We start from the raw sequence: 26,869 nt of genomic DNA, 5'->3' as shown, positions 1-26,869 counted from the left end.
TAGCATCTGAAAAATCAGAGTTACTATCTATTCAAATTTAAGAAACAAACATAACAACACTTGGGGGAGGGAGATGTAACATTCTTTCTGAAACACTAAAATGATACCAAAATATTGTGTGCTACAAATGCTACATTGGTGCTACAGCCCATAATGTGTTTAGAAAAAATACTACAAGATTCCATTTTATTGTTTCATCACTATAATTTTAATCAGTAGGCATATTAATGTTACATATAGTTTTTTAAAATTTAAATATGTTTAAAAGTTATGTTTACAATATGAGATAAAGAATACACTGTTGACATAGGTTTTATAGGTAATCATTTTGACTATGTAGAAATATGCTCAGAATACTGTTTGGTGAAAGAAAAATACTTTCTTTTTAATCATTCACATTCAATACTGGAAATGCTCTATGAACACATTGGCTCCAAACAACACATTTCATTTCTGTTTCAAACCTGCTAAGTTATCTATTGCTGGCCTGATGATTGCACAGTTCAGCATAAAAATGCATCCCACTCAAATTCTCAATAATAAGTCTGATTACCTAGATAACTTCCCAATCATAAAAGCTTTTATTTTAAGACAAGTATTATGCAAATATAGTGTGGAAATCAGACTCACTGTAATTGGGATAAAAAGACAACTTTAGAAGAACACTGCACATGTGACACCTACTGCATTTTTGTGCACTGTCTTACATTCCCTGCCTTTCTTCATCCTCTTTGAAGTGCTGGATTAAAGTGTATTCACACTAGAAAGCTACATAGCAGGCTTAATATGAGAACTATGTGTTTAAGAAAGACATTTTTAGATAAGAAATCTCCAATTATTTTTTATTTTATATGTTTTCATGACCTTTCTTATGAAGAGTGTTTTATGTGCAATAGCTGCAGATAGAAATAAATCTACATTTCACTCAAGTCCAATCAAATATATCAAATATAAACTACAACATGAAGCAAACTACATAAGCAGCAGTGATTCTTAGGGCAGCATGTGCAAAATTCAATATTTTGTTACCTAGTTAGATCATTGTGGTCAGAAAAGAAAAGTACCAAAACTCCCTTTACCATTCCACTTAAACTGGTTCCCCATAATTGCAACAAACATCTCCTGTGACATTAAGTTGTCATCAGCTTGTGTGATCCCCAGTTCACTCAACCTTTTCTTCTTCATCTGGCCTTTTTGTGTAGAAACAGCAACTAGTTCATTTACAATTTCACAATTACCCTCAACTTGCTCAGAAAGGTCAGTTCTTACATAAAGCTCCATTTTGCCTGTTGCACACTGAATCAGCTCTTCTAGATCCACTCTTTCAGCTCCATCTGCCTCTTCATTTGTCTGAATTTTAGGTGCTTTATTTTCTGAAGAAACAAATTATAACAAAGTTAAATGGACAGTCTAACCCAAATAAACATCTATTTACACTCTATTAGAGTTTTCAAGTTTTTTCTGCCAAGGACTCCTGCTGTATCTGAATTTTACAAATTCTTTGCATAAGAATCTCAACCAGCAGCTGTCTTACTCTTCCTGCCAAGGTTTTCAGATCCTCATAAAGGATCACCAATTTTGAACTCTTTGTTTACCTTTTTCATTCTAGAATCTCATTCACTCAACAGACATTTCCTGGGTATTTACTATCTGCTAAGCACTGCATTAGGAGGTCGGATGCAAAGATAATAAGATAGTGCTACCTTTCTTAAACTCCTAATCTAGCAGCTAATTCTAGATGGGTCTCACGATCCCCAACCCCTGGTGTTACATTCGTTATTCTTCTTTTTTAGCTGTAGATGGACACAAGACCTTTATTTTATTTATTTATTTTTATGCAGTGCTAAGGTCAAACCCAGGGCTTCATGCGTGCTAGGCAAATGCTATACCACTGAGCTACACCCCCAGTCCCACATTCATTATTCTTAAAAATGGCAACAGAAGTTTGCATTGTAATTTTGCAATGTACTAATCAGTTTTCTCCAGCTGGTTGCAGAAGAGGAAGTCAGAGAAATTTGCCTTGTGGGAGGATATCTGTTGCTAAGAAGGATTTGGACCATGAGACAGGAGCAGAATATGATCCCCAACCAACAGTCAGCCAAGAAAAAAAAAAAAAAAAAAAAAAAAAAACAGAGACCTCAATCCTCCAACCTAAAGGAATAGAATCAGCCAGTGAAATGACATGAATAAACTTGGAAGTAGATTCTTTCACCAGAGCTTTCAGATAAAAGTCCTGCTCACCTGACACCTTAATTTCACCCTGTGAGGCCTGTGTAGAGATAAAAACTTATAGAGATATAAATGGAGCAGATCCTGAAGAATAACAAGGACTACTGTTTCAACTACTTTCAACTTCCCTCGTCCACATTCATGTTTAATTCTTATCCATAACTGAGATCTAATAGTGGGCAGATGACAGAGAGGCCCTTACTTCTACCAATGAAAAATAGAGGCAAACGCCTGTGTAGCCCTAAGTAAATGCAGCCTTCCGCCTGGCACACTCACTTCACCGCCTCCTCCCTTCACAAACGTCAGTAGAAGCCACTGTTGCTAGCATATACCTATCCTTACTCTATACACCTACAGAAAACCAAGCATGAAACCAGGGCAACTGTGGGATCACAGAAACCACAGCATCAGGTTTTGAATGAACAGCCAAACTAGTTGAGAAAGTTTCTTTCACCCTGAGATTCTATAATGTTATCGCTTCTCTATCAAGCTTCTCTAACCACATGCCCAAGCATGTTCTAGAAATATTTTTAAAGAGGGGAGGAAGACTCAGGTCCTAATCAGGTTAATGCTGAAATAAAGCAAACTATATCTGGTTTTTATATAAAAAATTACTAAACATAGCATACCTTCAGTTCCATCGTGGGCACTGTCTTGCAGGTCAGAGAAAATTGTAGGCTTCACCAAAACAACACCATAACCTTCATTATTGTGTATGACATTATTTACCATGGATATTTTGGGAATGTCATAATGTTCATCTAAGAAGTCCTATGACATTGAAAACAAATGTCTTAAGAAACCGTCATATTCAACATTGCCTGCTTTAAAAATCTTTTTTCACACTATTCTAAAAATAAAGTAGAAAAGCTATGCTTATTAATACACTGTAGCTCTGAATGACACAGCGTTCCTGTCATTTCTACAGATCTAAACACAGTGAAGCATTGTCACAAGAAATCACCAATTACTTAGGTTATTTAAATTTCTATGCTGTTTATGCTTTCAAAACTAGAAGTAATAGAATCAAACATAAAAAAGTAATAAAACATAATTTCTTAGGTGAACCATTCTAATCTTTGGAAAGAATGTATTTCAGCTAATGCTCACCTTAATGAGGATCCCCTCCTTGCAGTGATGGATCCCATTGTCACTCAGGATACACTTACTCCCAGGATATATTTCAATACCAGCACCCTGTAAGTTACAATTTGAGGTAATGACAATCAGTTTTAAAAAGGTTTATTACAATGACTTCTTAGCCTTTAATACAGATCAAATTTAACATACAAAGATGAAATCTTTTACAGATAACTTTCTTTAGGTATTTCTAATCAACATTTCTATTTGCTCCATTTCCAACAAGTTGTTGATCATTTACCACTTTCAAAAACCACACACACACACAGAGTGGCTAAGAGTGTCAAAACTTGATTTTTATTCCACTCTTATTCTAGACAAATCAGTTTTTTGATTCTGCCAAAAAAAAAGTCATTTAACAATTTTGTTGAAAGATGCACTTAATCAAAATGACCATTCTCAGACATACTCAATTAGTTGGAGAACAGTATGAGTCTAGCAAAATACTGTAATTTGAAGACAGAAATAAGATTCTGTTTTTAAAAATAAGTCAGTCACAGTGATTTAAAAATCACTTCCATGAGTCAAACAATGGCCTCTACTACTATATACATGTTAAAATTAGCAGTTGATATAAATGTTACTTATTCAGAGTGACCAGAAAGACCCATACATGATCCAATTCTCTCACACTGTCCCATGTTACCACATGGTACAACAAAAAAGTAACAGTAATAGGAATTATTTATTCCTAATATTATATTAGACACTTTGAAAAATCTCTATAATTAAGAAACCATTTCAGAATATGTTAATTCACAATATCATTGAAGAAAAAGTTATTATAATCATTTATGACACATCTACTACATGGATATTGAGTTGTTTTTCTGGAGTAGTAGTGTACCATGAAAGAACATTTGTTATTACTTCCTTCTTTACATATGGCTGAACCCTACGCACACATTAACCTAACTCTTCTGTAAAATCTTTTTTTACAGAAGATTTTTTTTAAGTTAAGAGATTTTCAGTTTTGGGTTATATGCAAAAAAGATTTAGGAGTACACTAAAAAAATGTACATTCATGGGTCACTTAATAATAGGAATATGTTCTGAGAAATATGTTGTTAGGTGATTTTGTCACTGTGTAATCCTAGCGTGTACTTACACAACCCTAGGTTGTATAGCCTACTACACACCTAGGTTATGTGGTATTCATAGTTGTATGTGTCATACTGAAATGCCATTACAAGGCATGTGAATATACAAAAAGAGTACTTAAAATTAAATACCAACCTATCAGGAATAATGTAAAATTTTAAAAGGACAATTTAAACCATCAGTTCACCTAGAAAATGAAGGTAAACAGCTATTTGGCAATTAAAAGTAATTGAGACTGTTACTTCTGGTGTGATGGAGTAAGATGTTCCTATTCCTTCTATAAGGTATAAAAAAACAAAAACACGGACAACATATATATAAAACAAGTATTAAAAGACTGAAAAATGGAAAGAAAAAGGCAGAACAGTTTGGGACCTCAAGACCCAAAGAATGATACCAACACAATAGTGAGTTCCCTGGGATTTCCCTTTGCCTCATTATCCCCAGACTTGGAACTGAAGAAGCTAGTGATTCAGAAACATGAACATACGCAGACCAGAAAAGATCTAGTCAAAAGACCAGACAACCAAAGACAAAAAAATTTAGACAATGATAGCTCTATTTCAGCCAAAAATCACAGGGGAAAAAAAAAAAAAAACAATGGCCCCATTCCCACTCAATGCCAGCAAAGGTCAAGAGGAGAGCCCAGACTTCTACTTTAACCAGGCTGTAACCAGGTAACTTTTATCCCCAGTAGTCAATAACAAGGCTCTCGCCCTAGCAGTGTCAGTGGAGACTACATGGGAAGTCCAGACTTTTACAACCACCTGCAGTGACGGGGGCTTGCAATTCTCCCCACTGGGATGGTATCAGAACAGGTCTAGTGGAGAATCTGGATTTTCATCACTGACTACTGGCTACAAGACCAGCCCCCAAGTTCAACATTGTCATTGAAAACCATGAAGGAAGCTGGATCTCTCACTCCTGGCCAGCAGTAACAAGGAACTACCCCACCCAATCCGAATAACCAGGCCAACTGGGAAGTCTGAGTTCTACCTCCCCTTGGCAATAAGAAGGTGTTACCCACATCCTACTCCATCCCTTCTATAGCACTCAGAGAAGCCCAGTCAAAACAGAAGATCCAGACTCTCAAAATATAAAAATCCCCAGGTTTCAACTGAAAAAGCATTTAAAACACCAAGAACCAGGAAGATGCCAAACTAAGTAAGACAATCAATTGATGTCAGAACTACAAAATGGAGCTGGAGTTATGGCCCAGAGGTAGAGTGCTTGCCTGGCATGTGTGAGACCCTGGGTTCAATACCGAGCATCACATACAAATAAAATAAAAGATCCGTTGACAACTGAAGAATAAAAAATAAAAAAATTTAAAATATATATATATATAGTTTATATATATATAGTTTATATATATATATAAACTACAAAATGTCTAAGATGTTAGAATTAGTTGACAATAATATCAAAGCGACCATGATAAAAAATGCTGCAATTAGCAATTGTGAACATACTTAAACAAATGAAAAGTCTCAGCAAATAAATAGAAGATATAAAGAACCAAAAGGAAACTTCATAACCAGTAGTGTTTTAGGTGATTTTTGGTACAGATAATCACATCACTTGTAAATAAGGACACTTTTATTTCTTCCTTTCTGCTTTATATGCCCTTTGTCTCCTTTTCTTGCCTTATTGAACTGGCTAGAACTTCTAGCACTATGATGAATAATGAGAGCAGATATCCTTACCTTGTTCTTGATATTAGGAGGAATATATTCAGTATTTCATCATTAAATATAGTTAAACAGCTTTTAATAGATATGCTTTACCAAACTGAAGGAGCTCACTATAGATAAAAATGAGAAAAAACCTAGATCATCTACTTCTTCAATAGCTGAATAAACAAACAAAAATGACCACATGTTGGTCTATTCCTCAACAATAAGAAGGAAGAAACTATGGCCCTGGCTGAAGACCAGTTACACTTCAGCTATTGGTTTCAAGCAGAGGCCTAAAAAACTTTATCTTCTATGGTTTGTTGGCTGTTCTGGGACCTTGGTGGAGAATGGTTGTTTCATTTGGAGGAAACAATCCACAGTTCTCTCTTCTACTGGGAGAGCTTCAGGAATGCTATAAATAATGATTTAAGACTCTTAAGGTTAGACAGGGTATAGCCAAGTATTGGGAAGAGCAGTTCCCCAGCGTTATTTTATTTATGCAATATGTAAACAGGTGTTATTAGATTCATGTTTCAGAGCTCAATGAATGATTTTCTTTTTTTTTTTCCTTCATGAGGTTTAAATTCTTTTAAAAAGGTTTTTTAACCTGTTCTTTTTAGATATACATGACAATGCATTTTGACATACATACATGAGAGTATAACCTATTCTGATTAGGATCCCATTCTTGTGGTTGAACATGATGTGGCGTTACACGTTACACTGGTATATTCATATGAACATAGGGAAGTTACATCTGATTCATTCTCCTGTCTTTCCTATTCCCCTCCCCATCCCTTGCAGTTAATCATTTTCTAATGCACTTAATCAAATAAAATAAAAAATAAAAGATCCGTTGACAACTGAAAAATAAAAAAATAAAAAATTTTAAAAAAATATATATAAACTACAAAATGTCTAAGATGTTAGAATTAGTTGACAATAATATCAAAGCAACCATGATAAAAAACGCTGCAATTAGCAATTGTGCCAAAGTGCCTTCATTTAAAAAAAAAAAAAAAAAAAAAAAAGGAACAAACTATTGGTACATACAAATTCTGGATAAAGCTCCAAAGAATTGCACTTAAGTGAAAAAAGCAAATTCCAAAAGGTTATATACTATGTAATTCCATTTATATAACATTCTTAAAATGATGAAATAATAGAAATGGAGAACAGATGAGAGTTTGCCAACAGCTGAGAAGGTTGGTGGGAGAGGCAAATGAGTTTGGCTATAAAATGGCAACATAAGGGATCCTTGTGGTGGTGGAAATATTCTTTGCCTCAACTGAACCAATGTCAATATCCTGGTTGTGACATTGTACTATAGTTTTGCAAGATGATACTATTAGGGGAACTGATAAAGGGTATACATACAGGATCTCTCTGTATTACTTCTTATAATAACATGTAAATCTATAATTATCTCAAATTAAGAAGTTTTGTTTAATAAAGCAACTGAGCTTTGGCGCTGGGGTTGTAGCTTAGTGGTAGAGCACTTGCCTAGCAAGTATGAGACACTGGGTTTGATTCTCAGCACCACATAAAAATAAATAAAGGTATTGTGTCCATCTACAACTGAAAAAAAATAATAAAAACAAGCAACTGAGCTTCAACTGTTTCAAAAATATTTAAAAGTTATCATTTTAAGGGCCTAAATTGCTCTTTAAATTACCTTAGAGAAATCATGAGATTTATTCTTTTTCTTCCTAATCTCTGTTTTAAAAATACTACTGTATTATGTTTATGCTTAATGGCTAAATAAGATTTTAGCTGAAGAAAGAAAAAGTATGCATCTATATCTTGGTCCCACATCTTAATTATATAAAACTTAAACCAAATTAATTACTTTCCTCTAAAAAATGAAAGATGATCATACCTTGGCACCATATAAATCCGAGTTTTTCATTAAAAATTCAGCCGATGTTCGTACTGTGACTCCTGTAGTTTCACATTGCAACACGCAGTTTTCCAATGTAGTCTTGCCACGGTGAATGACTATGATGAAAACATACAGTTAACTGCTTTAAGAAGTAATGTGACTATTCCAATATTAGAAATATCTTAGAGTTGACATTAGCTATAGTCTAAGTATTCCTCAAGAGGTACCATATAAACTGTTACCTGAATTACAAATTCATAAAATTTAAATAATCACTATAGTGAGTTATTTTCTAAAACCTAAAGGCAACATCCTCAGAAAATGACTTAACCTCAGAAATGCAAAAGCACCTATGTTACATAAACAAAAACTGTACATACATACACACACACACACACACAAATACACATATATATACATATACAAGCGACTTTGCTAAGTGACTTAGAAGGAAGAAGGAAAAGTCCCCAAAAAAGGGAATACAGATTCCAGGAAACAATGTTTTATGTTGCTATAATAAAATACCTGACACTGGTAATGTTATTAAAAAAAAAAAAAGTTTTTTGGTTCATGATTATGGTGGCTATAAAGTCCAAGCATGGAGTTTCACAAGATCTCCCCAAATGTATGACAATATGGAGGAGGAGAAAGGACAACAGCTGCATGTGGAAGGAAAACATGTAATAGCAAGGAAACAGAGAAGATGATGGGCCAGGCTTGTTCATTTATAACATTCACTCTCAGGGGAACTGATCAACTCCTGTGAGACCTGCATTAATCCACTCATGAGGATGGAACCCCTGTAACCTAATTACCTCCACTACATCCCATCTCTTAAAGATTCTACCATCTCAACACCACCACATTATGGACCAACCTTCCAGCACAAGAACATTTAGGGGACACTATATCCAAATCTTAGCACAATATGAAGGTAGCAAGTTTCAGTCTAATGCTAAACTGAATACAAAGAACACAAAACACAATATTGGAATGCTTTAAAAGAAAGGATCACACAGAAAAGAAACTGATAAAAAACTAACAAGTTTTCAAGAATAAGCTGAAGTAATAATAATAATAATAATAATAATAATAATAATAATAATAAGCTGAACTGTTTTTCCCCTTGGGTAAGTTTCTTAACTCATCATGCTATGTACACAGTAATTAATCAGCCTTCCATATACTCAAGTGGCATTGCACTAAATTCTACCTTGTACAGAAAGTAATCTTTCAAAGTCTAGAAGAAATAATACACCAAATATTCAGCTACTTACTTAAGATTCCTTCTATAGCATCATGCTGAACAAATTTTATGCTTGAGATTTTAATATCCGCACCTGTGCAGTCCACAAAAGTATCTCCTTTGCCCCTCTTTTCTATCACAATATCATCTGGTAAACCATATCCTAAGGAAGAGAGCAAGAACACTTAAGAATGAGGGAAAACACCTGAACATAAAAATGTTAGGACAAATTCCACTCGTTCATTTTCAAATTATAATTCGAGACCAGTCAACTTAGTCGTATTTAAATAAAATCTGTCTCTCCACATACTTTGTTTAAGCCAAGGTAGCCAATTTTTTTTTAAAAAAAAATGTATTTTTTTTAAAGTATACCTACAGCTATAGGTGGACAGAATTATTTTATTTATTTATTTTTATGTGGTGGTGAAGATCAAACCACTGGGTTCGATCACATGCTAGGCAAACACTCTACCACTGAGCTACAGTCCCAGCCCCAGGGTATCCAATTTTAACAGTAACAACCCTGCAATCTGTCTCTATATTGGGAAGACTATTCTGCCAACCACCTTAGATCGGTTCATCACTAAATTCATTTACAAAACTGCTATAAAAAATAAATAATTCTAGGTCATTCAGTCCTTCTAAGTTTTTGTCTCTAAGATTTTTATGACTCTAATATAAATTATATTGAATAAATCTAGCATTTCTCAAGATTATCTAATTTTAATATTTCCTTAAACAAATGGACTTAAAACCTGACAAACTGACTTCAAACAGTTTAAGCTAATACCAAAAAAGAGTATACTTTATTAACCAACTTTTTTAAAATCAGGTTTCATAAATCTTTTCTTTTCTTTTTTTTTTTTTTTCTGAGATAGGGTATTTCCATGCTGCCTAGGCTGGCCTCAAACTCCTAGGCTCAAGCAGTCTTCCTGCCTCCACTCGTCCAATAGCTGGGATATAGGTGCACATCACTGCACCCAACTAAACCTTAATCCAACCAATAATGCAGGCCTAGCCTCTGAATGCACTTTCAGAAAACTAGAAGATTTCCTCTCATCATAAAACAGAAGCACACAAACAAAGTCATAAGAAATAACTCTCACTAGAGTTAGGTAAGTATTTGGATGTTTGGTTTATTATTTTTTCTAGTCTTCTCATAAAGATGAATCTTTGCTTGCATAGATGAAAGTAGTAAGTAACTGCACTGAATAGGCAAAGCTACCTGAAGAGTATAGACAAGCCTTGAGGGGCACTAGAAAATTCAGTAAGACTCCATACACAAGAATGCTACCAGGGTGGACAATGGATGATTGGATTGAGTTGTTTCTGATCCTTTGTATGTGTCTGTCTGTACTTTGCATATTGTCTACAACAATCATTGTTTATCTTCAGAAAAATAAAAAAGATAAAAAGAATTCCATGTTGAGAAAAAAACCTGAGATTATTATACAAATTATGTATTTTTAGCAGTTAAAAACAAAACCATTACCTAACCGAAGGGATTTTTTAAACAAGAATGAAAAGCCCTACTGTAAGTGCTGTTACTACCCTGCACATAGTAGGTACTCAATACATATCACTTGTTACAAGTGTTAGCAATGGATTACTAGTACTTCACATACACATACTGCGGATCCCATCTGTCTCCCCAATTCTTAGAAATGTCCTCTGTTAGTAAATTTATAGTCATTTTTACACTTAACCATCAGAATTCTATGGTTATTTATAACACTCTGGCAATTACATTATAATTTCTTCACCAATCTAAAAAGAACTTTTATCCACCAAACAATCTATAATATCAATGTTATTTTCGCTATGCCAAAAAATAAAGTATTTTTATTGCAGTGATTTCCCTGCATGTGTGTTATTTATACACATACATCTATTATAAATCAAATATTGGAGAGAAGAAAAAACAAAAATTATACACATAAAACAAAAAAGGGGGTGAGATGATATAGTAGTGAACAGCAGGAAATTAAACTCCTAGTCTTGCTTCTATTAAGAAGTTTTGACAAGATAAAGAACATAGCTTAAGCCATTGTGAACAGCTGCTTAAGTCCCAATATGATATATGCTTTTTTTTTTTTTTTTTGCATTACAAGCTTTATTGTTAACTTAAAGCTATTCTGGTAAACAGTTGAACAGGTGCTTCTAAATTTGACATTATAGAAATATGCAGAACCAAAATGAACAACTGTAAAGTAACCTAAATTTAGGAATCACTCTGAATGAACAGTAAGATTATAATTATTAAAAAGTTGCTTTTAATACGATCTTCCAATATTGATGTTCTCAAAAGTATACTTGGGCCAGGATACAAAAATGTAGCATTTGGGATATTCAGTAAGCTTTTAAAGAATTATGATAATTTTTGCACCAATCCAAATTAAATGTACTTTAAAAAAAATACCTCTAATAAAAACAAGCTAAATTTAAAACAAAAAAGAGCAGGTACCAAGATATCCACAAAATATATGACCTAAGAACAAGTAACAGATAAGAAAATACTAAACATAGATATAGATGTAGATATATGTATATTTTGCTGGGAATATTTTTCCATTCCAGAAATTAGACTTTTTCCCACAAACTACCTACAATCTACAAAGTATACCTCTTCCTAATGGTCTCTTTTTTAACCAAAAAAAAAAAAAAAAAAAAAAAAAAGTGCCGTAAACATCTTCCCAACATATATACTGTCTCAAAGACCTGATTCAAGTTGCTTAAACGCTGGGTCAATCCCCTGAAAGTTTTAAATACCCTTAATGTTTCAAGGCATCTCACTCAAAACCAAATTGGTTGAAATCACATTCTTAGAACTGCAACAAGATCAGTGACTTACTGCTTACTTATACAAATGCATGAGAGATTGGTTATCATCCATACTCACCTTCCAATTCAATGGAATCGGCAATGGAGAATGTGCCTTGTACCACATAATGACCAGGACAAACAATGACAGTGTCACCTTCAAAGCAGGCATTTATAGCAGACAATGGATCTCTGTGGAACTAGAAAACAAAAACATATTGCAATATATATCCCCAAAAGCAACTTGAGTATTATTGCAAGTGCCTTCATGTCTCACTTTTAAAATGGAACACAAACTGCATTAAGTGTCTCCTGTGATAGTGCACTGAGCCCCAAGTGTGCTTATAAGTGACTATTGTTAACAAAAGGCAGCACTCTTACTACTTCCCATTTCACAAGAAAACCAGCCCTAAAAAGCTTCTATAAACACTTTGTAGAATTCATAAAAATCTGGTGTTAATCAAAAGAAGTCACTGGGAGTAAGAAACTCCCTTTTACCTCAATTTCTATTTCTCCCTCACAATGCTCTTCACAAAGCTTGTCCCTGAGCAGAGACCGCAGCAGACTAGTCATCATGGTGGAGGAGACCACATGGGTGACCTTCTGGCCATTTGGACGGATGCCTTTTGCTTGAATATTAGAGTTCTTCTGATAACCAAACACATACCTTAAAGAAGCCAAACAGATCCGTCAGTTCTCAGTAAGATAACTAAAAAGAAGTTAACTAGTTAAGAAAAACAAAGACACATACCTCAACAAAGGATTCTCAATGAGTTTTAGCTTTTGTTTCAACTGCTCAATCTCTGAATACAATTTTAATCCTTCCACCATGGAGATATTTTCCTGCTCAGAATCAGAATTACAATTTGACAGACTGCTTCTCAGATTTAGAAATTTCCTGTAACTCTCCTCACATTGAGACAACAGATTATGGTAGTCAACAACAAGTCCAGAAGGAACTCGGTCTTCAAGAATGTCATAATACCTGAAAGTAAATTGAAATTCATTGCCTTCCAAGTACATTTTCTCATCATTAAGACAGCTCATTTAGTTCTCAAAGATCCAGCAAGAAAAGTGTTTTACAGTATTTAACTCGGGTATACGTTAAGTTGCTCTGAATAGCACTCTATTATTAATGAAAGCAATTGGAAGTGTGAAGAACAGCTTCATTAGGGTCACTAACTTTTCTTCTTTTGAGAATTTTTTCCCCCTTAGATCCAAGCATCATATTTTTAAAACACTGTCAGTTCACATTGCATAATCTATAAACATTATCTATATTAGATAATATTTCTTCTCATATATTGAGATTCAAGCTGGGCATGGTAGTACATGCCTATAATCCCAGCAACTCTGGAGGCTAAGCAGGAGAACTGCAAATTCCAAGGGAGCCTCGGCAACTTAGCAAGACCCTGTCTCAAAATAAAAAATAAAGGGGCTGGGGAGATAGCTCAGTCGGTAGAGTGCTTGCCTTGTAAGCACAAGGCCCTGGGTTCGATCCCCAGCACCCCAAAAAAAAAAATAAATAAATAAATAAAAAATAAAAAGGGCTGGAGGTGTAGTTCAGTGATAGAGAGCCCGAGGATTAAACCACTAGTAACACACACACACACACACACAAAAAAAACTCGAAATCTTAATAATAAAAAGATAGCAATAGGGATTTGAGAGTGGGGTTAGGGAGGGAAGTATCTGAAATTGTTTCACAACTTTCATGATTACCAGATTTATAGGATCAACAATTAGATTCTTTAAATTATCTAGTTCTGCCTAAATTTAATGCACAAAAAATATCTCAGGAAGGTTATTAGAGATCGCCTTTGAAATTCTGTAAAGACATATCAAAAAGTATTTCTGGGTGCAGTAAAATAATTTTGGGATGTACAATCAAGTTAATGGATATAAAATTAATGAAAAAGAAAATGGTTTTGAAAATAAAATACAAGAATACCATCATTATATACAGTTTTAAAATAACTGCTTTATTTCTTAGTTAAAAATACACTGACTAGCAATGCCTTAGGTCACAGCTTCTCAACTCTAACTTAATATTCAACTCACCTGGGAAGTTTTCAAAACTACAGTTGGCCAGACCTGCATCCAGACCAATTAAATGGGTCTCTGAAAGTTTTTTTGGTTTTTTTGTTTTTGTTTTAAGTACCAGGGATTGAACCCAGGGATACTTAAAAAATTGAGCCACATGCCCAACCCTTTTTATTTTTTGAGAAAGGGTGTGGCTAATAAGTTGCTTAGGGCCTCACTAAATTGTTGAGGGAGGCTGTGAACTTGCAGTCCTCCTGCCTCAGTATCTTGAGCCACTGGGATTACAAGTTGCTACCACAATGGCTAGAAGTAAATTTTTTAAGTTCCCTAGATACTAATGTGTAGCAAAGGTTGAAAACTATTGCCTTAGATGATATTTTTTGTTTTGTTTTTGTTTTTTTACTTAGTTATACTCTGAATAAGATGGGGAGAAAAAAGAACCATATCCTAAACAAATTTACATCAAATTATGGTGAACACTCAAATAGTATTTAAAACAAATAAAAAGTAATTTTTCCCCACTTTTCTAGTAAATAAATTAAGTGACTTGGAAAGCGAGGATTTTGTCTGCTGTGGTTAATCCATAATCATTCAAAGATATTCTGCAAATCCACTTTGCAAAGAAGAAATTAGGGAGCAGACCACTGACTGATCAGGTCTATTAAGTCGTGAAGATTAAAGCTCAAATTTTTAAAATATTTTTTTAGTTGTCGATGGACACTTTGTTTGTTTGTTTATATGCAGTGCTGAAGATCGAACCCAGGGCCTCACACATGCCAGGCAATGCATGCTCTACCACTGAGCCATAACCCCAGCCCTAAAGCTCAAATTTTAAAATCAGTTTCTTAGTATTTCTAATGCCCATGCCAATCACTTTATTTCTCCTCATTACATTGATACTTCATGGTCTGGAAGCAATGAACCAACATTTGTGTCTCAGACCCTTAAATTCTGAAATGCTATATTTTGAATTAGAAAGGAAAAATATTTACCACAGTGTAAAATCAAGACAGTGGTATGATTTGATTCCTTTTAAATCTTGTCTACTGATAGCTCTATTCCTATCTTAAAGGACTTTTTCAGATCTGCCTACATTTGACAACATTCCAGTTTCTCCATCAAGCACCATAGTTTCTTCTCCATAACCCAAATCATTTCTGCCTTATGCTTTTCCATCTGCTGGTGATGTAGAGGGTATGTATATAAATCATTTCTTGTTAGAACAAGCAAGGCTGTCAAATCATAATACAATTTTTCTCCAACTAAACATCAAATTTGCCAGATACGCATGATAGTCACCAACCATTACATTTCACTTCAATCAAAACCAATCATTACTGTTTAAGAGCAAGTATCACCAACCAAGAAAATATTCAGGTTTATTGAAAATATGTCATTTTATTGAGTACATTATGGGAAAACAGAATAGACACAATGAAAAAACTAGAAAGACTGAATAGAAAATATAGCCAAATATAGCTAATATAGCCAATATAGCTAAAATCAGACATACATAATTCTAAACAAGTAAGAATCATTAGCCAGACTTTCACATATTTTTTATTTTATTATTATGTACTATTGAAATCAAGAGAAACTTACTAAATTAAATTGGGTTCCACAAAAATGTGAGGGCTTACTGCCTTATCTTACTGAGTCAAATCATCTTTCACACAAGAACAAAATCATCATCCATAATTCTTTTTTCGGAGGACAAGTTCTAATTTTATTCTCATTGCAGCATTGCCTATTAAATTACAATTCATGAATACAAGAAAATTATTGGTCTTAGACCACCATCTAGTGGAATGATAAATAAACACCACATTTAAGAAGGTCAGTGTTACATGGTTAATTTTTATACATTTGTATGGAAGGGCTTTTCCCACCAAAATGATAAATTACAAAAATGTACTTTGGAAATTTTTATTCCCACCAATATTAATGATTTAGTATTTTCATCTATTTGTCAAACAAAGCAAGAACTTGACAAAACATTAGAATAAAACCGTACACCTTTAAAAGTAGTCTTTAAAAAATTAAACAAGAGTCTTCTATAATTCAAATAATTTCACTTTTTTTCTAACAATTGTCTTTGAATTTAACAAAAGGCTTTTAACATACTAGTTCAATTGAATTTTATTCATATTCACAAATAGTGAACTATAATTTAAATGTTCTTGAATTCTCTGCTTTTAAACAGTTTATAAATTTAAAATGCAGGTGTCTACACTTCACACAAGCTTCATTTAATAATTTGCCAAAGGGCCATACTATTTGTACATCAGTCTGTTTCTGTCTATGGCATCTGGGGCATGTATGTGTATATCACACAGGTAAAATTCTTTTTAAAAATCCATTTTCCAACACATACAAGGTCAGTAATAAATACTCACAGTCTCAATCGAGGTTCAACACATCTGACAAAATAATCATACTCATCTTCCTCTTCTTCATCCCAACTCCTCCAAATGTTTTGGTAGAAAAACCTGAAAGAGTTTAGTATCATTTAAATTCAATCGACAGCTCAAAATATTGGAGTTTTGGAGGGATGAGAGCTAAAAAGAAAATCAAAACAATCCTACCATTTATAACTATTTATAATTATTTTCACGACATTCTCTAAGATATGTGAATACTGTATTATTTGTTATAATTGACAGTCATGAGTCATATAAAATACAGACCTTTAGATCAGTTGGAAAAATTTTTCCACAACATTGGTACTGTTAGGACTTTCTTTTTATCAGAACTATGTATTGACTATCAAAACTGGGCAGATGATGCCATTGTTGAGATGGAAAAGAAGGGGAGAGAAAAAGGTTTGGGGTTGAAAATAAAGAGTTCTGTTTTCAACATGTTCCAGCCTATTTGATCCACAAATGGATGATGTTCAGTATGCAGAAGAATATAGAACCCCAGAGCTCAAGGGAAAGGTCAAAGCTACAGGTATAAATCTGGTAGGGTCAACATATTGATGGTATTAAAGAATAGATGAGATCATCTAGGGACATAATATAAAGCATTAGTTCTCAACCCTGGCTGCACATTTGAGTCCCCAGGGATGATTTTAAAAATGTATTCCCTATACTAGACCAATAAATCAGAATCTCAGTCTAGGGGGAGAATCAGCATCCCTATTTTTTTAAAGTTCCCAAAATGATTTAACTTTTTTTTTCTTTTGAAAAATTCAAACACATACAACAAAAAACAAAGTATCATGAATACCTTGTATCCATCATCCTGCTTCAACCATTATCAACTCATTATCATCTCTGCCTCACCAATTTATACCTCTGCTCCTCCTCCATCACCCTAACACTGAATTATTTTGAAGCAAATCTCAGCCATATTACTCATAAATTTGTAGTATTGTCTCTAAAATAAGTCTTTATACCAAAAAGAAAGTTTTCATGCCTTATATCATTAAATATACAGTGTTCAAATTTTCCTAATTGTCTCCTTCTATTGTTTTACAGAATTTTATTGGGATCAAACAAGAGTCAACTATTGCATTTAATCAATATAGCTCTTAAATTATTTTATAGATTACTCTTTCCTCTTTCTTTTCATGGAATTTACTTAATAGTTTCCCACACTCTGAACTTTGTTGATTACATCCCCATAGGATCATTTAACACATTCTTCTGTTTCCTTTATCTCTAGTAAACTGATAGTAGGATTTAGTAGCTTGATTGGCTTTAGGAAAGATTTTTGGCAAGAATACTTCAAGACAGGTATAATATACCTCTATCAGGAAGCACACAATGCCTGGCCATTCTTTTTCATGAGGTTAAAACTGATGGATGGATTAAGGTGTTGTCAGTCTAATTAACCCACTACAAAGTTCCTTATCAGTTTTTCACCTAGTGGTTGTAGCAGTCATTGATAATTACCACCTTTATGCCATTAGTGGTTACAAAATGATTCTACCATTCCTTCTTCATGTATTACTTGGAATATTTCTATAAAGAAAATAACCCAGCTGATTCTAATGTGCTTCCAAAGTTGATTATTAATAAAGAGTAAATGGCTATTATGGTTTGACTATCCCTCTCCAAAACTCATGTTGAAAATAAATTGCCAATGTAACAGTACTAAGAGTTAGGACTTTTAAGAGGTAATTAAGTCATGAGAGCTTTACCACGCTCTTTACCAGCCTCCAGAACCATGAGCCAAAAGAAACTCCTTGGTTTATAGATTGCCAGTCAGTGGTATTAGTATAGCAAATGGAAACAGACTAAGACCATTGCCATTACTAAGGACTGATCTCTGGGTAATTCTAACATTCTACATGTTGAGCACAAGAGGAAGAGCTGGCCAGGATGACTAAGAAAGCAAGTCTGTGAGATACCATCTGAACAGCGGTGTCCCAGAAGCTGAAGGAGAGTGTGTTAAGAAGATGGGAATGACCAGATGCCTAGAATGCAGCCAAGAGGCCAAGCAAGATGAGATCAGAGAAGTGTCAACTGGACATGAGAACGTAGAAGAAGTCTTTAGCGACCGTGAGCACCATTTCAGTGGTGAAGTGGGAGTAGACGCATTACTAGGATGCCAGGAAGTACAGATTGTGACTATACATAACTCTTTCAAGTTCTGCTATGAAAAGGAAGGAACACAGAAAATGAAGCCAGCTCTTAATTCTTGTAGACTGGGTGGTCAGTCTCTTTGCCCTCTGGAATATGGGGGATTTTGTTTGTTTGTTTGGTTGGTTTTTTGGTGGAACTGAAGATTGAACTCAAGGCCTTGTGCATGTGAGGCAAGCACTCTACCAACCAAGTTATATCCCCAGCCTCCTGTTTGTTGTTTTTTTAAATCTGAACTTGAAGATGCCCCTACTCATTAAAAAATTTCTGCTGGCTCCCTTCTGTCCTTAGAATGAAGTCCTGAGCTTGATATTACAAGGATCAATATTCTGACTCTAAAGCACAGAGTTCTTGCATGTAAACTCCAGATTTCACAAGTTCTTTCAAACTTCCATGTAAAATGCTGGTCAGAAATCTTCCACCTTCTACACCTGGTAAACTTAGATTTACATTTCATAACTCAGCTTAAATATCCTCCTTACCAGCATGCTGTCAGGCATTTTCTTATCATTCACATCTGCACCTCTTCCAGTGTTTATTCTTTCGAGACAGAAATGTGGGAGTTGGCCTTGACTGCTTCCATGTCCAGTCCTAACTTTTTCATTCCTCACATCTTCCCCACTGTATCCCAACCACTCCACTTTTTTATAAGGCTCCACCTATCCTCTCAGAATTTCCACTCTCTTTCTCTTGCCTCTTAATTGACCTGCCTATTCCATCTCCCTCCATTCATTTTCCACACAGAAGCTACAATGAAACTTTCCAAGCCTAAAACTGATCATATTCTCCCAAGAATGAAAACTCTTCAATGGCTTCCCACTGCTCTTAAAGACAAAAAAAAAAAGATTAATTGGCTGACAAAGTCCTATACCTTCTGACCCTTGCCAATCTCTCCAGCCTGGTTTCCTGGTTCTCTCTGTTCTGACCATGCTGGCCTTTCAGTTCCCTAAACTCACTCAGTTCCTGCACCTGTTTCCTGCACCTGCGCCTCCTTTGGCTACCCCTTCAGACCCAAACTCAAACGTCATTTCCTCAGGAAATAACAACAGAGCAGCAACCTAATCTAGTCTTTGGATACTCTATCTTGGTTATGATTATGTCATCAAGGCTCATTGCCCATGTTTAATAGCTTCCTGATGATGGTGATTGTCTGCTTCATGTACTAGTCATATCATACTAAGGACCCAAAACTCAAATATTTACTGAATCATGAACAAATGAACACCCTCATAATTTGACCTTCTCTGGGAACTGATCAGAATCCAAGCTATCCAAATGAAGAGCAAATTTAGCCAGGCTCTTCTTCAAACAATATGACCAATTCTAAGTACTTTTCTTTCTACTAACTTCTCACACCATAAAAGAGATTAGTTCCTAGACTCCTAATTCCTAAACCTACCAGTTATCCCTTTACCTTCAATAGATTCAATTGACAGACTCTTTTTTAACATGAGAAAAGCACAAAGGAGTTATTTTGGCTCTGGACAGAAACTAGTTCTTTAGATTTATATTGCTTGGCCTATACTAAACATCTAGAGGTAAATGCTCTTTTCCACACAATTAGAAATTTTCTGTGAGATATCAGAAGCAAGGTCTGAGACATTCTGCTTCTTTTTAGAGTATTCAACTTAAGCTCAGCAAAATCAGGTGGACTCACTAATCATATAAAAACTAGAAAATACTTGTTACAAAACACCACACATTATTAATATTATGATCACTACATTATCAAGTCTTCCACTTCCTAGAGGAATATATGTCCATTTTTTAACTAAAGTAAGCTTTCTTTAGTAAATATAAGAAGATCCAAAAAAACTAGCTGGATCAAGAACTATTTGATAAAAGATTTATCTGAAATATTTAAAAAGCATACCAATCAATTCAGGTATCATGGGCTTTCTTTCTCACTTACTGGGCACAGAAGGGAACACTTGTGCAAGTGGAAATAAACTATGCCAAAAAGGACACGTGAACAAACACATCCTCTAAAGATCAGGAAGTAGCCTAAGAAAATACCTTCTCTGATCAGACACATCCTTGAAAAAAAAAAAAGTGTACCGGTCTTATCAGCACATAGATCATAGTACACCACTTTCTTTACTACCTTTCCTTTCTTTTTATCGTATTCAAATATACCAACCAAAAGCCTTAGCATCTATAACTTTCAAGGTAGTTTCTAAATCTATACAAACCAAATTAAGAATCTCCTATCTTTTGTTAACATTTGAGGATATCTAGTGAAGGTATGCCTTGTACTATTCTTTTCAACTTTTCTGTAAGTTTGAAATGATCATAAAATGAATATTATGAATATTAATTTTAAAAAGATTCTCCTAGGAGTTAGAAGTGTGTCTCAGTGGTAGAGCACTCACCTAGTAGGCACAAGGCCCTAGGTTCAATCACCAGCACTGCAAAACAAAACAACAACAACAACAAAAATTCAAGATTCTCCTAATCTTTGAATATTTTAAAATATTACAGTGTCAGCCAGGCACAGTGATGTACACCTATAATCCCAGCAACTCAGGAGGCTGAGGCAGGAGGATCATAAGTTCAAGGTCAGCCTAAGCAATTTTGTGATACCCTGTCTCAAAAAAATAAAAAGGCCTGAGATTTGGCTCAGTGATAAAGCACCCTCAGATTCAATCCCCAGGACCAGAAAAAAAAAAAAAAAATACACAAAAACATACATACATACACACACACACACACACACACACACACACACACTGCAATGACAAAGTTTGTATTTTTGAGTTTTTGAATCTGAATCCAACAGAGATCAGAATTACTTCATTTCATCCAAAGTTTTGGGCCACAAGGTTATGTTTATAAACTTCTGTTCCTACCTGACATGCTCAATTGCAAGTGCTGTCTGGTCAAACACTCCAGAACCATCAAACACCACCCACAACTCCTGCAGGGGCAACCGACATTCCTTCAGATCAAGGAGCTCTTTCACACAATCCAAGGTAAAAGTGCTCACTGCAGAGTCACAGACATAGGGTTCAGCAAGCTTCACGACTGCCTTCAAGGCCGAAAAGTCCACATCTGTAACCTAAAATTTAAAATATTACTTAACACATATAAGTCAAAATTCAGATACACACATAAAACACTACTAAGAGCCTAATTTATTTGAAGCATGGAATGGGGACAGGGAGTCTTCTTTCATAATATAAAGGGAAAATAAGACAGGTCTGGCTCTTACCCTCATGGTGCTTACATTGTAATCAGGAAGAAAAATAAGATGGTGATGAATATGTGACAGAGAATAATAAGTAGGTATGACAACCTGGTTTTGCTGGGATGACAAAGGTAAGTCACCTCTGAGCTGAGAATAACAAAAAGGAAGCAGTCATGTAAGAGCAGGGAAAGTGCAAAAGTCCTGTGGCAGAGATAAGCTTGGCAGCTGGAGGAGGAGAAAGACAGTGCTTCTTGCTAGAACCAAAGGAAATAGTTTGGGAGTGAGCAGGGACAGCAAGACATGAGAAAGGCAAAGTGACCAGGACATGAAACATCAGAAGGAACTCAGATTTTACCTGTTCTCCAGCATAATGAGAAGCCATAAAACCAACACTAAGCCCTTGATAAATGCAATGTATTAGCATTTTAAACACAGAAATGGCACATTAGTCTTTTAAGACAATGACTTTGACTTCTTTTTAGAAAACTGATTGGAGGGGAAGAAGAGAATTACCACAACCAAATTAACAGATCTGAACTTCAAGTAAAGATATCAGCGAATCCAAAATTTAAAAATTCACACGGAAGAGCTAAAACACTGCTTCATATAATCACTGCAGTATGGGATGTCATTTTCTAAAGGAGCTACAGTCACACTGAATTCACACTCCCTGGTTTAACATTTTGGTTTAACAGGGCTTTTTGTGGTCCAGTTAACAAACACTGAGAAACATTCACAGCTGAAATTAGAATGCAAGTTTAATGTGAAGGGCCCAGTCAGTTGAAAAATAAGATTGTTTTACTTTCTGCAGTGGGACACATTATCAAGAGATTAACCACATTTCTACAAATTCGTTAAGCAAAAAAAATGGATGAGTTTTAAAATGCCTGTTTGGTTTGAGCTACTTAATGGGCTAAACTAAGAAGGTAAAAAATTAATTAAAACTCTGTTGACTTCACAATTAGGCCTCCTTGTTTTTAAAATGATCTCAAATACCTCCTCCACTTCCTAGGTTTATAATCCATTTCCCCTTGTCAAAGGACACTGAAATTTAAACCACCTTAATTTCCTGGTAGCTCCTCCTCAGTAGCCTTTAAAATTTGCAGAACACTTCATACACTGGAACACTTAGTACACTGTGGCAATTAGATGAGAAAAACATGCTATTTTCAATCAGCTCATAAACTTTAATTAAAAATAAGCACTTTGGCTATAACAGTCTGAAGTAAGTGCTTATAGCTAAAGACAAATGTCTTAACAACAGAATTAAATTTACCTCAACCAGCACCTCAAACACATTAGTGTGCCAGACTGCCCGCCATCCAGATGGTTCAAGGACCTTCTCCAAGAACTCAGCTGTGAATTCCCTTACTTCAGAGGCCTTGCAGTCAGCTACAAACAAATTAAACATAGTAAGAACCGAGTATGCATAAAGCAGAGAGAAGTTAATAAATTCATTTACATCTACTTTCTCAGAACCAACAATTGGCAATCTCAGAAACAGAGACAGTCATTCTATTTGTAACTAAAAAGATAAAAGAAGAAAAAAAAAAAAAAAAAAACCTGCTCACCTAAAATGTAATCTTGATAGGCTCTGAATCGTTCATAGAACAAAAGTTGACTTGTTTGGAAAATTTCTGGGAAATGAGTTTTTCCTTCTGGCACAAAACTTCGTAAACTAGTAACTGGTTTATCATGACAGCTACAATCACTGCACGACTCTTCATCTTGGAACAAACCTAAAGAACAACAAAAACAAGTACACTTAACTATCCCAGGTACTTCCTGTGCTTAGAGTGCTTCTATTTTCCCGTCCCTATTTAGAAATTCCAAACAAAATATACAAAAGGACTTAGGTATGAATGTTCTACTCATGTCTACCACCTTCAGAAGAAACTAGCTTCCAAAACAAAAGTATCTCAAAATCAAAATTCTACTTCAAAACAATAAAAGTTTAAGATTTTTCACAGGTTAGGTTTTTGTTGTTTTTTTGAGGTTTAGGGGGCAAAACAAAGGAAGACTATTTTCTAATTCAGTGGAAATCACCTAAGTTCTCCATTAAAGGATACAGTTGGATTTTTATTTTCACTACTATAACTAGCAAGTTATAATGGTCAAGTATCTTATAGTTGTTTTTTTCCCCCCAAAAAACAATTACATTAAGCTACATTAAAAAATGGAGCTGATACTCCCTCTCAAATGAGTTGAAGCCTCCCTTATTTTCTACAGTATAAGTCTGCCAATGCCCCCTCAATAAAGATGGATGAAAGATTCTTAATAATGCATAAGATTTACTTCACTAAGGCTACTAGGTTCCTCCTCACCAATTTCAATGACTGTGTCTAAGGAAAAGATCAGAAAATGCAAATCACCTTAGGTTTGGCCTGTGTGTAATTATGTTTCACAAGGTGTGATGTAGCCAGTGACGTATCTAATTCTGTGTAAATGATGTTTTTAATAGACAAAACTATTGCCATACAAAAAAATGCCTAGGTGGCATTTACACTGGCAGAGTAGTTTCCACAGGTAGTTTTAGGGAATTAAGTCTATCTTAGAAGCAGTTTGTCTTCCCCCACCTTCCCTTATTTTCAGTTTCCCTTTTGTCCTTCCTTACATTCCTTTGCCCCTGTTCAGGCCACCAGAATTACTCAACCCCAAGGATGACCAAAGTGTATTCAAAGTTCTGCTGCTTACAAACACTGATGCACATAAGCCAGAGAGGGCATCAGTGCCTTCTATCTCCAAGTCTCATTTCCTTGCCTACAAAGGGAAGATAAAAATAGTATGCCCACTTCAATCAAGGAATAAGTAAATCATTTCTTAATCTTTTACAACAGTGCCGGGTACATAACATGCATGTTTTTGTTTGTAAACAACACCGTTCTTTATAGCTATATTGTTTTTGATCTGTTTTTCTACATTTACATAAGTATAAAAGACAAAAATTGTAAATATTTAAAGTGTACATTGATGTTTTGATACATATATATTATGAATTATTACAAAGGAGTAACATTTCTATCACCTTACAGTTCCTTTCCTTCCTTCCTTTCTCCCCCAACTCCCTTCGGATTTGTGGTTATTGTTTTGTGAGAACACTTATGATCTACTCTCTTATTAAATTTCAAATATACAATATTATTAACTATACTCACCATTAATTTATTAAGTTTCCAGTACTTATTCAACTCATAACTTCAAATTTGTACCCTTTGACAGCTCTTCATTTTCCCCCACCCCCTGGTAACCACCATCTATGCTCAATTTCACAAAGTTCAGCTTTTTTTAGATTCCATGTGATAGCATGCAGAATAAGTCTTTCTTTACAACCACTTCAAAAATATGACTCTTTACACATTATCTCACTTTATCTTCACTGTAAATTGAACTTTTGGCTCTATTTTCCAAGGGGGAAAAACAAGCTAATCAACTTTTGCCCTTCACAAGATACATTTGTAATTAAGACACACCTATGTTTTCTCACTTGGCCAGAATTCTTTCCACTACACAACACAATTGAAAGTATTAAAGAATGTAAACCCGCTTAAAATGTCAGAGGAAAAAAAAAGAAAAAAAGAAAGTAAATGGGGTCTGGGGATGTAGCTCAGTGGTAGAATGCTTGTAAGGACCTGGGTTCAATTCCCAACACTCCTCTCCCCACCCCCCAAAATTAATGGAATCTTCAAGAAGAGATAGAAAGGCCTGAGAATTATGGGACGTGCGTTCTATTTCTGAACTCTGTCCCAAATTGGCAGACAGGTCATCTGATTTCAGTGCTCAGAAAAGGTATCTAGGCCAAGCATTCGAGGTTCTCTCTTTCAAAAAGGGGAAGTGTGGTTTACGATCTCCTTTGAGATGCAGATAAAAAAAAAAAAAAAAAAAAATCTTTGCTCAACAGATAAATAAGCTTAAAGCTTCCGGTAACCCATTCAGTTTGGAATTCCTGGCCTAATCCAACTCCCTCCAGCCTCAGGAAAGCTGAGACCAAAGATGGTGGAGACAGGTAATTGCCCCCGTGTTCCTGACCACTTTGACATCCTGAGTGGGTGCGGGCCTGGCACAGCCATAGCCGCCACGGTGGCCAGCAGAATCCGGCTGGTCTGCAACCCAGGTTCCCTGCCAGCGTCCCGACGCCCCAGGCCGCCACGGAGACTGTCCGCCCAGCTTGGCAAGTGCTCACCTTTCTCCAGGGGCGCCGGCTCCTCCTCGGCTGCCCAGTTAGTGCGCTCTGGTACCATCGCCCCAAGCCCCAGACCACCACCCGTCGGCAACTCGTCAGCCATTTCAAATTTCCGCGGGCAGCGGCCTCGACTGGAACGCTAAGACAAAGACGCTTCTGATTGGATAGCCGGGCGGAGGCGGTTCCCCCAGAGCCCCGCCCCCTCCAGCCTACACCAACCTCGCGGCAAAGCCTCGGCGCCATCTACCGGCCAGTGGGACCGCTGTTCTCTCCCAAATTCCCTTCCTTTGGCTTACTGTTACATACTTGTACACAGTTGAATTGGGACATAATTTGGTATAATTTCTGAAAAGCTATCAAGGCGTACCGGGAAATGGGTAGGGTCCAGTGGAAAATACAATATATCTAGAGTCAAAAACATAGTATTTAGACTTGTTTGAGCCATTACTCGTGGTATTACCTTGGTCAAATCACTTCACCTTTCAGAAAATGATTGTAGGATGAAATGTTAATAGGATGTTGGTCTAGGTGGCCCCCAAATTTTTACTACCAAGAACCAGCTTCCCCCTACACACAGACACACACACACACACACACACACACACACACACGTACACACACAGAGTATTTTCAAAGAATGCTAAATCACAGTAAGTAAATTTAACTTTCATTAATTAAAGGAAAGTAGCTTCCAATAATAATAACTAACATTTCCTGAGCACTGTATGTAAGACACACTGCTACATGCTTTACCAGAATTTTTATTTAATTTTCAAAAA

General features: G+C 35.4%; 1 protein-coding gene and 1 non-coding gene across 2 annotated transcripts; one reads left to right on the top strand and one right to left on the bottom strand.

Annotated features, from left to right (window-relative positions):
- Nucleotides 1-224: 224 nt before the first annotated feature.
- On the bottom strand, nt 225-26,194 carry Shcbp1 (SHC binding and spindle associated 1). The gene is made up of 13 exons (XM_047529229.1): nt 26,091-26,194; nt 23,482-23,649; nt 23,187-23,302; nt 21,573-21,781; nt 16,534-16,626; nt 12,846-13,079; nt 12,593-12,761; nt 12,174-12,294; nt 9,306-9,437; nt 8,026-8,144; nt 3,340-3,426; nt 2,859-3,000; nt 225-1,373 (listed from the first exon to the last, which is right to left on the bottom strand). The coding sequence occupies exons 1-13, from the start codon at nt 26,191-26,193 to the stop codon at nt 1,048-1,050; spliced, it is 2,019 nt and encodes a 672-aa protein (XP_047385185.1). The 5' UTR covers nt 26,194; the 3' UTR covers nt 225-1,047.
- Nucleotides 6,387-6,521, top strand: LOC124967697 (small nucleolar RNA SNORA2/SNORA34 family). The gene has a single exon (XR_007105613.1). It is a non-coding gene; the product is annotated as a small nucleolar RNA SNORA2/SNORA34 family (small nucleolar RNA).
- Nucleotides 26,195-26,869: the final 675 nt, after the last annotated feature.

The sequence above is a fragment of the Sciurus carolinensis genome, chromosome 16 (genome assembly GCF_902686445.1).
Source record: "Sciurus carolinensis chromosome 16, mSciCar1.2, whole genome shotgun sequence".
In the NCBI taxonomy this organism is placed as follows: Eukaryota; Metazoa; Chordata; class Mammalia; order Rodentia; family Sciuridae; genus Sciurus; species Sciurus carolinensis.
The sequence above is the reverse complement of the archived record's forward strand: the minus strand, read 5'-3'. Positions and strand labels throughout refer to the sequence as shown.